Source organism: Pezoporus wallicus, unplaced genomic scaffold, assembly GCF_028554395.1.
Source record: "Pezoporus wallicus isolate ANWC-B61680 ecotype Strahan unplaced genomic scaffold, APGP_CSIRO_Pwel_v1 contig_15, whole genome shotgun sequence".
In the NCBI taxonomy this organism is placed as follows: domain Eukaryota; kingdom Metazoa; phylum Chordata; class Aves; order Psittaciformes; family Psittacidae; genus Pezoporus; species Pezoporus wallicus.
This window is the reverse complement of record NW_026642870.1, coordinates 336,539-349,335: the sequence shown is the minus strand read 5'-3', so window position 1 is coordinate 349,335 and position 12,797 is coordinate 336,539. Positions and strand designations below refer to the sequence as shown.

The window sequence follows — 12,797 nt, the reverse complement described above, 5'->3', positions numbered from 1 at the left end:
AAGATCAGTTGGGAATAAGAAAGCTTCTTTGCCATGCTTGCAGTTCAAACACCCAAACCTTAAATAGTCACATCAGTGACTAAAAAACTAAAATGCTAGATCCAGGCAGCCAGAGCCAGGAGAGACCCAGGCTGTATGAACATGCCTCCAAATCTCTGGTTCAGAAAGGAATTAAATGAAAGATGGGAAAACAGGAGCTGAACTTGAGCAGCCTGTTCAGGGAACTGCCTTTCCCTCTTTCAGTGCAAACCTGCCTAGCCCTCATCTGCTGCACAGCACCTCACTTGGACATTTTCTAAAGGCAGGAATACTCTACACTGGAATTTACACAGAGAAATGTCAGCTCTAACACTGGGTCGTATATAATTAAGGTCAAATAAGAAATGCTGTTCCAAAAGGAAAGAACAGCACTAATCAGGTAGAAGCCTAAGCACTGTTTCCAAAGCCATTAAGAACCTCTTTCTTTGCCTTCTCACTTAAGAAGTATATGAAGGGTCTGTGTAATTTCATTTTAGCTGTAGGTCTTCAGGGGGTACAACTAGCAAACACTGAATGTTTCGGTTATTTCTCATGACTAGGAGGCTGCATTTCCAAATTATGTACTTTTTCCAGAAGGTCTGATGTGTTTTGTCAAGGTCAATGCAATATCACTCAGCAGGGCAGTTTAAATTAAAAAAGAAATAAGGGAAATAAAAGCCCCTTACCTGTGGCAGAGTGAAGACTCTCCAAGCTCCAGTATCTGGACAGGACGCCTCTCATCCCACCACCACCACACACTACCCCACTGCTGTCTGAATCTGAACCTGGTGAGAGCCCGGAGCTTCCACTGCTGCTGCAGTTTTCTCCACTGTGTGCCCCACTGGACTCACTGGGGCACTGCTGGGTCCTCATGCAGGCAGGTAAGAGGGAGAGCCAGGGGCTCTGCTCTGCTGGGGGAGGAAATGGGCAAAGCGCTCTGTAGCTGCTCCCAGGGCAGTGGTACCTGGCAGTGCTGTCTGAGGACTGAGCCGGATTCCTACCCTCCTCTCCGCTTGTCTCGATGCATCCTGACATCATAGGGGTCCGCTAAGGAGGCTCCCTCTGTGGCAGCTCGACTGCTCTCTGCTGCAGCTTGTAGGAGCTCAATTTTATTAAAGCCGATTTCAAGGCATTAAAAAAGCAAGGGTGGGAGAGAGATCTTGCCTCCTAATTTAGCAGAGCTGTCAGATTAAAAATAAATAAGTGGGAATAGTAGAATTTCATGCATTTTAAAAATGCACAAGTGAGAGAGACCTTGTGTTATCTGCTTCCCCTGAGAACTCAGAAAGGACTTAACATACAAACTAATCATGTTTAGAACTGGCTGCGGCTGCTGCTATTAAAAAAAACTATTTTTGTAAGTCCTCAGAAAAAGAATGCAAAATGAAATCAAAGCCAGAAAAACACAGATTGAGATCTGGGGAGGCTGCAGCTGGGAGCTTTGAAAAAAATCATTTAGCATCCATCCATTCCCAGACTGTAGATCTCGGATGGTCCCTATTTGAATGTGTGATCTTTGTAAGAAACCTCAGTCCCAAGTGAAACAACATTACTATGTTTTAATTAGACATGTTGATATGCTCATTACCCAACATATGATTCAATCTGTCCCTGTACAGAATTCCAAAGGAATACTAGCTTCCTGAGAACATAGAAATACCTGCGCTGTTTAACAACACCTTCCAGACACCACAGGGGTTTTATGATAAAGGCCATTTGGGACTGCCACTCAGTTAAAACACCTGCCTTACAATGGCAGATTTGTCCAGCTACCAAAATAATTTAAGAGTAGCCACATGGTTTGTACCATGTGCAGCAGAAAACACGGCAGCATTTCTGATGCTAGGTACCAGAGTAAGTGTAAGACCAGAACTTGACTGCTTCAGTGTGAGGTGATGCAGGTCAGTTCAGAGTTAGCTATGGCACACCCTGTAACTAGGGTTTGGATTGAAGTAAATGAGGAGCTCAGCTCTCCCAGCACAGGTGGGAAGTGGCAGCCACCCATCGGTGGGACACAAAGGAGCAGGCTGGAAAGCAGCAAACTGCTCCTACCATCTCCAAAGTGTGTCTAGGCATTCAAACCCCAATCTAGGAGCTTAATTTCACAAAAGAATTGAAAATGGTTTTTTTTCCTATTTCTGTGTAAGGTAATTCTGTTCCAAAGTAAATAAAGCCACATCATCGTACATGGCCATCACAGCCTGCTCTGACACAGAGCCCTTCTGACTTTGCCACACTATCTGTGCAACAGCAGGGCTATTTTATTTCAGTAAGATTTCTATTATACTATTCCCTAAGAGAAATATCTTTGCCCTCCAACACTGCAGGTTACTACAAAGCATCCAACAATGCTAAACTACCTCTTGAATCCTTAAGTATTTCATCTATTCTTTACAAGAATAAAGAATATTTTGCTACTATTGTAGTAATAGCAAAAATAACGTTTCTATAATGGCCCATAACAAAAAAACATTCCTTCAATTATTTTGTGAATGTTGCTACTTAGACCAAAATATGTTCCTCTCATGCCTGACAGTACAGAAATGGAAATATGTTCTCAATTTGACTGCAGTAGAGCCACTCTTGTGCATTGACCTGGTCCTTCCAGGGCCTCCTAGAGCTGTCTGCATTAAAGTGCCAATGAAAAGAAACACTTCTTTCTCATCATAATGGGGGAGTGGTGGATGTGGACCACAGGGCATTGAGAAGAGGAGGGGACAGTGCAGTTCCTCAGACACAAAGGTTAAGGAAAAGGTACAATTCAGTCCTTATTATCCTACCTCTGCTTCCTGAAGTCCCTGCCTGGTATATGAGAAGTAAGGAAACTCCACACACCTGCACGTCTCCTTGACTGAACTACTAAACCTGATGTTATTTACAGCTCTGTAGCAGCTGTCCTTGCTTGGGAGATCTCTGCCCTCACCCTACTGAAACTGCTCCATCTGTTCCTCTGTTCACCCTCCCACTCTCTGCACTGAATGCTCCTGGCAAATACCAGAAACTGTTTATTCAGTGCCAGAGTGCTGTAATCCTAGGAAGGTGCTACAGACGTACTCGTAGTATGTGTATGCGCTGGGTGGGCATTTTCTAATAGAATGGAAAGTGAGGAAAAATACCACCGGGGCAGGTTGTGGAAGGCACAACATCAGAGTTCAAAAATGCAACCCATCACAGGGATTTTTGTTAAATCTACATAGAGATTTTCTCTTCTGACACTAGAAAGAGAAGTTACCTAAAGCTGCTGCAGCAGCTGCTGACTACAACCAAAAGTTAAGGACCTCACCAGGCAGCCTGATCAAATTTGGTCAAACAGGCCTGAGATTTGGACAGCCTGATCATAAATACCTGCTGGATTTTTTAGTCTCTGTTGGGTTCTCCTGTAGTCTTGGATCTTTGCGCCCCAATCGCCAGAATCATTCAGGATTTGCTAAAATCTTCTTTTTCACCCTTTACCCCATGGAAAGCTGTTATTGGTATGCTAAATCAGTAGCTAATACACGCAATCTCACTCAACCTGCTATTTTCACGAACTCAGCCATCACCTGGCACAGCTTTTAAGGCTGGATGAAAAAAGTCTTGGAGCATGTTATCAGGGACCTCACAGACTACTATTATTTGTGGCTCTGGTTAAACAGGATCAAGCTTTGACATCGAGGGTCTAATCTCTCTGTGATTCAGAGACAAAATGAAGAAAAACCCAGCAGGTAATATGATTACTTTCTAGCCACTTACATTCAATGGTACTTCCATGGGTTAATAAGGATGGAATGGACATTTCATGCTACAGCTACAATGATATACTCCTGAGGAGTTGCATACCACATTTTTCTGTGTCCCTTCAAGAACTAAAATGACAAAAATGAAATAAATTGCTCAGCTTGTTATTTTGCTGTACTACAGGACTCCTAAATATTTATAAGACATAATAAAGTCCTGTTATTAAGCTAATATTTTCTCTCTTGAATAGATTTCTCCAGTGGCTGTCAAACATCTTCATGTTAACTGTTGCCAAGTGCGAGCTTAACAGCCCATCTATAGCTGGGAAAAGAAGATGAAAGCTGGCCCCATGAATGTTGAGTAAACAAACTGTCCCTTTGCCTCTGAGAAATACTTTCCACTATAGCAGCAAGGCCAGAGGATAACTCAGCATCACTCAGTGGTCACAGTTTTCCACACTATCCACAAAAGATTCAGCCTTTAAGAATCTGGCCTGCCTATTTATACTGTTTATGCAAGATTTCCAAAGCTACCGGTAATGCTCATCATCAGTACACATCAGTCAGAAGGAATTCATGCCTTTCTGGTTGGCATAACCAATACTAACACCGTGGTGGAAATCCAGGGCATCTCTTGTATATACCTGATAGCAGGAAATGTAAATGTAAAGATCTTGGGCTATTTAAATCTGACAAGACACAGGGGAAGATGCCAAAAAAATCATTCTGCATTTACATCATGATTTTAAATAATACAGGTTTATGATGAGTTATAGCACAGCTACAAACCTGACCTTGTAATACATTAGTTACACATTTCTCCCTCTGTGAGCATATAACAGACCCTGAAGGTTTATGGTCATATGTGTGGCCCTATCCAAAAGTTTCACAGATTTTCTGAGGAGCAGCATGGGGGAAACCTCTGGGAGAAGATGACAAAGGCAGGAACAAGAATTTTGCCAGACCCATGGGCTAGTAGCTCTGTCACCTAGCTTCAGACCAGTTGTAGCCCCATTCTCACAGCTGCATCCACTGCACATCAAAAAGCTTCCCAGTGACATTCCCAATTTTAGGCACTGTCTCCAGGTTACAGATATCAGGCTCAGGAGAGAGATGGGGGAGAGACAAACATGCTGGTCCACTACTTTAAGCAAAGTGTTGTTATCCTACCAGTGTTCACTCCAGCACATTTTGGGCCCTTCCCTCTTACCCCTTTCCTGGGTCAAAAGGTCTAAGATCTTCAGAAGCTGCCAAAAAGCAGAAAAGCATTCCCATATGTACATTAGGAAGTGGCTTGTTTCCTTTCTATTTCTTTCTTCTTTCTCTCTAGCTCAGCCTATTCAAACACTGCAGTAAACCAGGCAGTAAGGAATAGACACATACTGTAAGGTACAAATGAAGACATGAGCATAACTAGACAACTAAAGGGAAAAGACAATACTGCATACCAATGAATACTACCTGCCAAAGCACATGGTGTAGCTAAGAAGGTCCTTCCAAAGTGTTGAAGCTTTCCTGATGTTTGAACAGGACAATTAACCTTGCTAACCTTGGACAGGGGGGTGTCATGGACAGGTGCACATGCATGTTGGTGGGGGTGTTCAACCTCTGTCCTTCTCTGAAGGAGGCTCAAGACTCATTCAATCTTCCCTGAATAAAGAGATCAGCACCACCTCAGCTGCTCTTCATTTCACAGATGTCAGAGCCATCTACTGGCTCCTCACAGTTTCATCAAGTGGCTGCTCTACACAGGTGGCAGGAAGGCAGTCTGCAAAACTTGATGAGTGGGCAAAAGCATGACAGTGTGCCTGATCCCAGCTGCTGGGATATCCAGATGACAGGTTTAAGCCTGCCTCATTTCTCCCAGAATGGCATAAAGGCAGAAAGAACAACGTCTTGGTGCTCTAGTGCCAGTACTCCTCCTATGTTCTAGTTGGGAACTCAGCTAAAATTGTAAATTTGTATCCAGCTATGCTCTTGTCCTCAGGTAATGGGTAGGTGCGTGACAGGACTCTCACAGATGTGCACAGCACCTTTTGGCCTGGGATCCTGACAGCCATCTTTTCATACCTGAAGATCTAGAGAGGGCTCCAAAATACCCCATCGCCCAGTATCTGCAACATTCCCTGCACAAGGTGACCAGGTGCAGACTTTGGGAGTGAGAATTCTATTCGTATTTTCAACATGGAAGTATGTATTGCACAATGCTTTTATAACCATATAACGTCTTTTATAACTAAAGCATATGCTAGGATCACTAGTAAAGTAGCTGCAGTTTTAGAGTTAGGAACCTTAAAATCAAAACATAGATTAAATATATTCATTACTATTTTAAATTACCTATAGCTCTGTCAAAAGGAACAGGTATCACAACAAAGCTGAGCCAGAATCAAAGAGAGCATTCTGCCACACCACTGCTGCCTCAAAGACATTCCCAACCCTAAAACTCATCCAACAACCTAAGAGTATTGCTTCAGTAATTTGCCATTTTCTTCCCAGCCACATTTCACTACAGGAAAGACACAGTTACCACCCCAAAAATGCTTCACATGAAGCCAACCAACAGCAGCTAATAAAGGCTGTAGTAGAAGCATTACAGCACTTTCTGTGTTCATTAGTTTTCTTCCCCACTAGCATGTTTTTGATGGTGGAAAAAGGATTCTGATGCATTTCATTTGCTTTGATACATTTACACAGAAATTCTTGAGGTCTAGGATTAGTTCACAGTACCAAATTCTCTTGCACTACTTCAGGAATAGTGTGGGAATAACAGACCATTTGGGTTTCATGCCCCATTTGTAGGTACCACATAAACATTTACAGCACTACCAACTGGTCAATCTACATTTACTCCCCCTGTTCAGCCTCTGAAATTCATGCATATTTTCTAACTCCCTCAGGTCCCAGTTGGGAACTATCACAAAATTTTTATCAGCTGTGACTCAGAATTTACTTCTATGACAGTGGTGCTTAGGGATTTCAGCTTATGTCAGAGATGCACACATAACTTGACAATGATGGGTTTCCATATGGGATTTCTAAGGAGTAAAGCTGCAGCTTTATTAAATTAGCCAGGAGCTGGTCCTAAGTGTTGGGGCAACACCAGATGCTTGTGACAACAAGCAAGCAAAGCCCCCACTGTTGAGAGAGCAGAGGCAGGGTTTCTGACACCATCACAATAGCTTGTTTTCTCACTTCTAGATCAAGCCTCATGACTCTGTGCACGAGTTGTACAAAGTGTCAGAAAGCAAAGCACTTTTGCTTGACAAAATATTATGACCACTGAATTCTGACATAATTAGCACAATATTATGGTCCCTTAATGAGGTAATTCCAGCAGTGTTTGATCGATGATACAAAGAGACTTTCTAAGGCAGAAATGGCAGCTTGGCACCCAAGTGTGGGTGGCTTTTCCTAACTAGATTCCTAACCACCAAACAACTCCACTGCAGTCTGCTTTTCTTGTCCCACCCCAAAATGCTATGACAGAGACATCTGCAGCGCTTGGGCAAGCACTGTCAGATGGAGAATTAAAAAGCCTTGCGAATATATGACTCACTGTTTAATAATCTGTGCAACTTACATTTTAATTCTGAGAAAGTGTCAGTCACTGGAAATGAAGCAGACACCATACTTCGTGCACATTCCTCATGAAAAACACCATACTTGTTCTTTAGGATGATTTAAAGTACAGGAAACTTCTACCTCTAGAGTCTCATTTAGTTGCTTTAGTGCCTAATTAGCAACTTGAGAGGAATCTCACCATACTCACTGCAGTGCTCTCCAGCAGACACAAGGCAGAGAGTCCGTTTTGTCTGCAGAAACCTAATTCAAAAGTGTGATATATGACATCATCCTAGGTGAGGAGTTCTCATGAGACAACACAATATGCCTACATCAAGCATGCTATCATTTGCATTAGTGATCTTTTCTTCACTAAAAAGCTAACCACTGCTTTTTAACAGCACCCTGCTTATTCACTCAAGAAGAAAACCAGAACATGAAGAGCACATAGAAGAATCTAAAGCATATTTCTGCTCAGCTACAGCTGCGGCATTCAACATAAATTAGGTTAGAATTCTTACCGCACAGTTTCCATACTCAGTAAACCACAGCTTAATTCTCTCACAATTCATGGCCAAGTAAGACTAGTGTACACACCAGGAGAGGAGATGCGCCGTTTCCAGCCCACACAATCTAAGCCGGTCGGAGTGCTCTGGGAAAATGGATGCAGTTTCAGTGGTAGGATGTCAAAGGCAATAGCAGACATGATGGATGGACTTATTCCAGTCTACAACAAGAAAGGGAAAACAAAGACAACAACCATTAAGTAAGATGCCCTGTAGGACAAAATGTAGCATTTATCATGGACCACCTCTTTCCACCACTAACTCCTGCTCCGGTAAGTAACAGTAAATTAATAGACACATGTGGGTGATTATGGCTAGACAGGTTAGAAAACAGTGAGGAAGCAGGGGAAACTGCAAGGTAATAAGAACAGAAGTAGATAACCAGGTACTGGACTCATACTTCACATACTACCACACATGCCTACAGTCACAGAAAGTTTCACTCCTTCTTATGAAGTGTGTCACCTCAACAAGTCATTCCCTCAGCTATAGAACTGTTTCCTACAACTTTATGACTAATACTTCCAGTTCTTGTATTTAACATGTAAAAAAAACTTTTTCCCTCAGAGATTTATTGGTACCAATCGCCAGACATATAGGACCTCAATAACACAGTGTTCTTCTCTCTGGTTAAAGCTGTAAATAAGATTTCTTGCTCTTTCTATCATTTCATTGTTTGCTGTCTCCTCTTACCCACCCTGAAATAGAAATAACGTCTGCTTGGTAGACGAAAATGAGACCAACTTTCCCCTGCTCTTTCATCAGTGAATCACAAGATACCGAGATACTACAAGAATATAGGTAATCTGACAATGAGCAATACAGATTGTAGTCAAAGTCGCTGAAACTTGTAGCACTTAATGCATAACATAGGCTTTTATTCCTTTTCCCTTCTCTCTTTTTTTCTCTCCCATACCTCCTATGGCTGGCACACACAGAAAGTACCACTGACTGCAGGTGACTGGGAGATCAGCTGGTCAGTAGTAAGCACTGGTCTCACAGGTGTAGCCATTTACTTGCAATGACCAGTTAGATGTTAACCCTTAAAGTCATAAGATCAGAAGCTGCTCAGCTTGTTTCTGGTAGCATTTCATTACAAGGGGCAGCTGGGTCAAGCTTTGAGTTTGACTCTGGGAATTTACACAGTTCCCATTTGGAGCAGAAGAGCAGCTCACTGGACCTAAGCAGAATAAAGACTGGTACATAGAACTGGTAAGACCTGGTATTTCAAGTGGTTATTTTATTAAAGATTGTTTCTTGACTGTTTGCCCACCTCCCTCTGAATCCCAACTGTCAGCTTTCAGAGTAGATTCTTATTACCTCTATACTCGTGTGTACACTGATCTGAATGACAGAGCAGTATCAGAAATCAGTACTTGAAAAATCAAGAATTCCTCCCTGATTTGACCTATTGTTTCCACAATATTACAGCATTACATCACCTTATACGCTGACCTGATCTTGACTTAACACAATATGACTTGCTGTAACTGAAGCCACGCATCCCAAGGCAGCCATGTGTCAGAAAACATCAGACTTGCAATTTCAGATCTCCAAAGCTCCATACAGTTGCCTTGTCCCAGTCACAAAGCCACAACAGATAACGAACATCTTACAAAGCTTCTTTTGTGATGATCTGTTTCTCCTTATAAAAAGGAGATTTCAGATCCTTCTAAAACTGCCCTCAAACACTGCAGGTTGTGAAAGCATTCCCACCACGCTTGGTAGTATGAATAAGCCAGCCTTATTACAGGAATAGAGCATTGGAAAGACACAATAAAACATAACAGGAAAAAGAAACCATGTGATGGCCACTATAAACAAAAAATACAGGCCAAGAAATGCAGTTATATGGACATACGGGAAATAGTCCTTGAATCCCAATAGTTCTTTCAATTAAAGCTAGCACTGCACTCTCTTGGCCTGCCCACAGAGTGTCAACAGGCAATAAGACATGCTTAAATCAATAGAAACAATAAAACACACCCCCACCTACATACTACTAAATATCTTCTACTCACCTCCATGCACTGCCCAACGAAGAATGATTCAGAAAACCAAGACCTACCAGCCCCTAGACTGTTAGCGAGGGAAGGCCAATGAGCAGAGGTGCAGCTGTACATCATTACACAGCTAATCACACTTTAGAGGTAAATTTGCACCAGAAAGTAAGGGTGAGAATGCTTAAAGGAGAAGCTGTTTTCTGGCAGCATCAAAATGCATAGTCACTCAGCAAAAGAGACAGCATTCTAGCTGTGCACTCTGATGGCTCCAGGGGAAGTTGCTGAAGTAACTGGTCACTTCTCTTAGAAGCACTAATGGTCTCAGTGCTGGCTAACACACCCTGCAGCATGGGCTAGACTTCCGTCACTATCCATGGTTGGCAAGGGATTGTAAGGGGAATTATAGCCTGTTTCACTGGCTTCTGTTTATCACTGAGCCTATGTAAGGCAGGGATTCATTTTCCCTAGCTTGTTACATGTCTGGACAGCACTAAGCATTCAGAACTCTGAAGAAGGTAGAAAAATAACACTATTTCTTTTAAGATATTTTTAATCTTAACATACATATGCCTCAAGAGCATTATGTATAGTCTTCAACACATAAGTAGTAGTGAGCCATGGAAGCATCCTCACTGAACTGAGAATAGGCAACGTGTCACAGACTCATACCAAGCACTCATCTAACCATTAACTGGCAAAATTATGTTTTAAAGAGACTTACAAATACAACACAGCACAGGTTTTTAGCCCCTTTTCTTGAGGAGGGGAGAACAGCGGGCAGATTTTCAGAAACCCTGCTTCTGGAATTGGCCTGGCTTTATGTCTCCATAGAACTATTTGTTCAAGCACATGCTGATGTGTTGACAGGACTGGGGCCTCAGCTCCCCTCAAACATTGTCATTATGATGCAAGAGCAACAAGAAACATGCAACCAGGACAACAGAGAGAAAGTGAAACAAATGCAGGTAATAGACCAAACCAGAAAACCCTGAGGAAAACTTTTATTTAAATATCTGCTACTTGTTTTCAAGCTTGTTCAGAAGCATCTTCCATATGATCATCTGATGGTGCATGGAGTATCCCTCTATCTCATGGCCCTTTTCCCCAGAAGTTCTTTTTTATGTATGAAGACTAAATTTGGCTCTTGGATACAAATTCAAGGCTCTCCCTGAAGGAAACAGACCTTAGCTCTGGATCCAAGAGTAACAGATGCCACCAGTGTGAGTCACAACAGCCACAGAATTTGTCACAAGCAATGACAATGCTGATCTAAAAGTCTCCTGTGGCGGAGAGGAGAATACAAATAGCTAGAACTCCAACGGCAATGTCCTCTTGAGCACTTCACAGCAGGTATCTGCCTCAGTAGGAAGTGTGGGGTTGGCCTCAGATACAAGGGAAATGTAATTTACAAGTCCCTTGTTCAAGTTATACAGCAGTGCCACAGGGCATGGAATGAGATTTCATCAGTTTAATTGATATTGATTTAAGGCAACTTTGATTTGCTCCCTGCTCTCCTTTCAGCTCACAGAACAATCTGATGCTCTTGCATCTTATTGTCCAACATGGAATGGGGCAAGAACTGCTCACGTACAGTGATTAAAATACCCACCACCTTTAGAGATTATCACTTACGGACCAGGTTAGTGTTCAATCAGTCTCCACAGACTACCGGGCCCAAAGAAAAGCAGTGAGATCTGGTACCAGAGAAAGTACAAGGATAGGAATATGATGACGGTAGATAGAAGCAGCCAGAGCAGAGAGGAAGTCAGTGCCAGAGAATGAGGATGATGGTGTACTGTTTCTTACTTTTAACTGGTCCCCTGGGAGGTGTCGCAACTGAATCCCTCTCTCTGGCTGTGTCTCCTTCTCTAGCTTCCATTTCTGGTTCCTCTCCATCCAAACATCATCGAAGCTGAAGCACTTATAGAGGGGTTTAGGTCTCTTCCTCCTCTCTGGAATCTCCTTGGCTTTTTCATCTGGAGCAAGGAAGGAAAGCCTCCAGGCTTTGCTCTCAAGGGTGGAGATAAGGTGTGGGGATGGTGGAACCTGGGGGGGCCTCCTTTTGCGATGGGGAACCCATTTCTCATTTGGCCTCTTTTCAGGTGGTGTTTGACATTGCTGTTTAGACTCCTGTTTTACAAACAGCAGGTGAAAACACAGGGTTTGTTGGCAGGAATTTTGTTTGCTTCAAATCAGTTTGAGCAGAAGATGGCAAAGCTCAGTTATGTAGCCCCAGAACTATTCAGAAGAGTTTTCACAAAACAACTGGCTGGCTAAAACCAGCCTGTCTACTCACTCAGCCTTCTCTATAGGCTTAGGGCTACTCCATCCCAAAGCAGCAGCTCTGCTATCCTTTGAGAGAGTAATATACGCTCCCCATGCACAGGAAAATGCCCTTTTCACCCTTATTCTAGATGGCATATTACAATAACACTACTACTGGGATTTAGGTCACCCTGTATAATATTATTTACAAAGACAGACAGTGTCTCTGAAAATAGAATAATGACCAGTCTTGTCTGTCAGAGCTTTTCCAACTGTACTTCAGTTATACAATGTGAAAAGGCTTCCTAGATGCCTGCAGGTCTGATATATTAAGTCCTGTACTTTCTGATATGTTCTTTATGCTATCCATTTTATTTGCTTGATGTTGGGCTGAGAGCAAGAAATTGCCCAGCTTTGTCCTTCACTCTCGTCTGCTTTTAATGACTGGCTGCACAAGATTACAATTTTTATAGTGGAAGAATTTGAAACCAAGCATGTCCTGAGGCATCTAACTACCACTCCAGGTAGCATCAGTATCAGAATCAGTATTCTAGATAACAACACTGAGGAATAGATGATCTCAGGAGTCTCTTTTCATGACAGGAAAATGTTGTGTCCTGACAACAGTATCTTCCTAGTTTCTTGCTGTTCGTTTGAAAAACCCA

At 42.5% G+C, this 12,797-nt stretch overlaps 1 protein-coding gene across 1 annotated transcript in view; it reads right to left on the bottom strand.

The window, feature by feature from the left end:
- The window catches only part of ARHGEF4 (Rho guanine nucleotide exchange factor 4), a 115,164-nt gene that overhangs the window by 96,589 nt on the left and 5,778 nt on the right, over nt 1-12,797 (bottom strand). Inside the window, exons 2-3 of the mRNA XM_057432981.1 lie at nt 11,674-11,997; nt 7,896-8,025 (exon numbers count right to left, since the gene is read on the bottom strand). Coding sequence (XP_057288964.1) covers nt 7,896-8,025; nt 11,674-11,997 — 454 coding nt within the window. The remainder of the gene's footprint in view (nt 1-7,895; nt 8,026-11,673; nt 11,998-12,797) is intronic.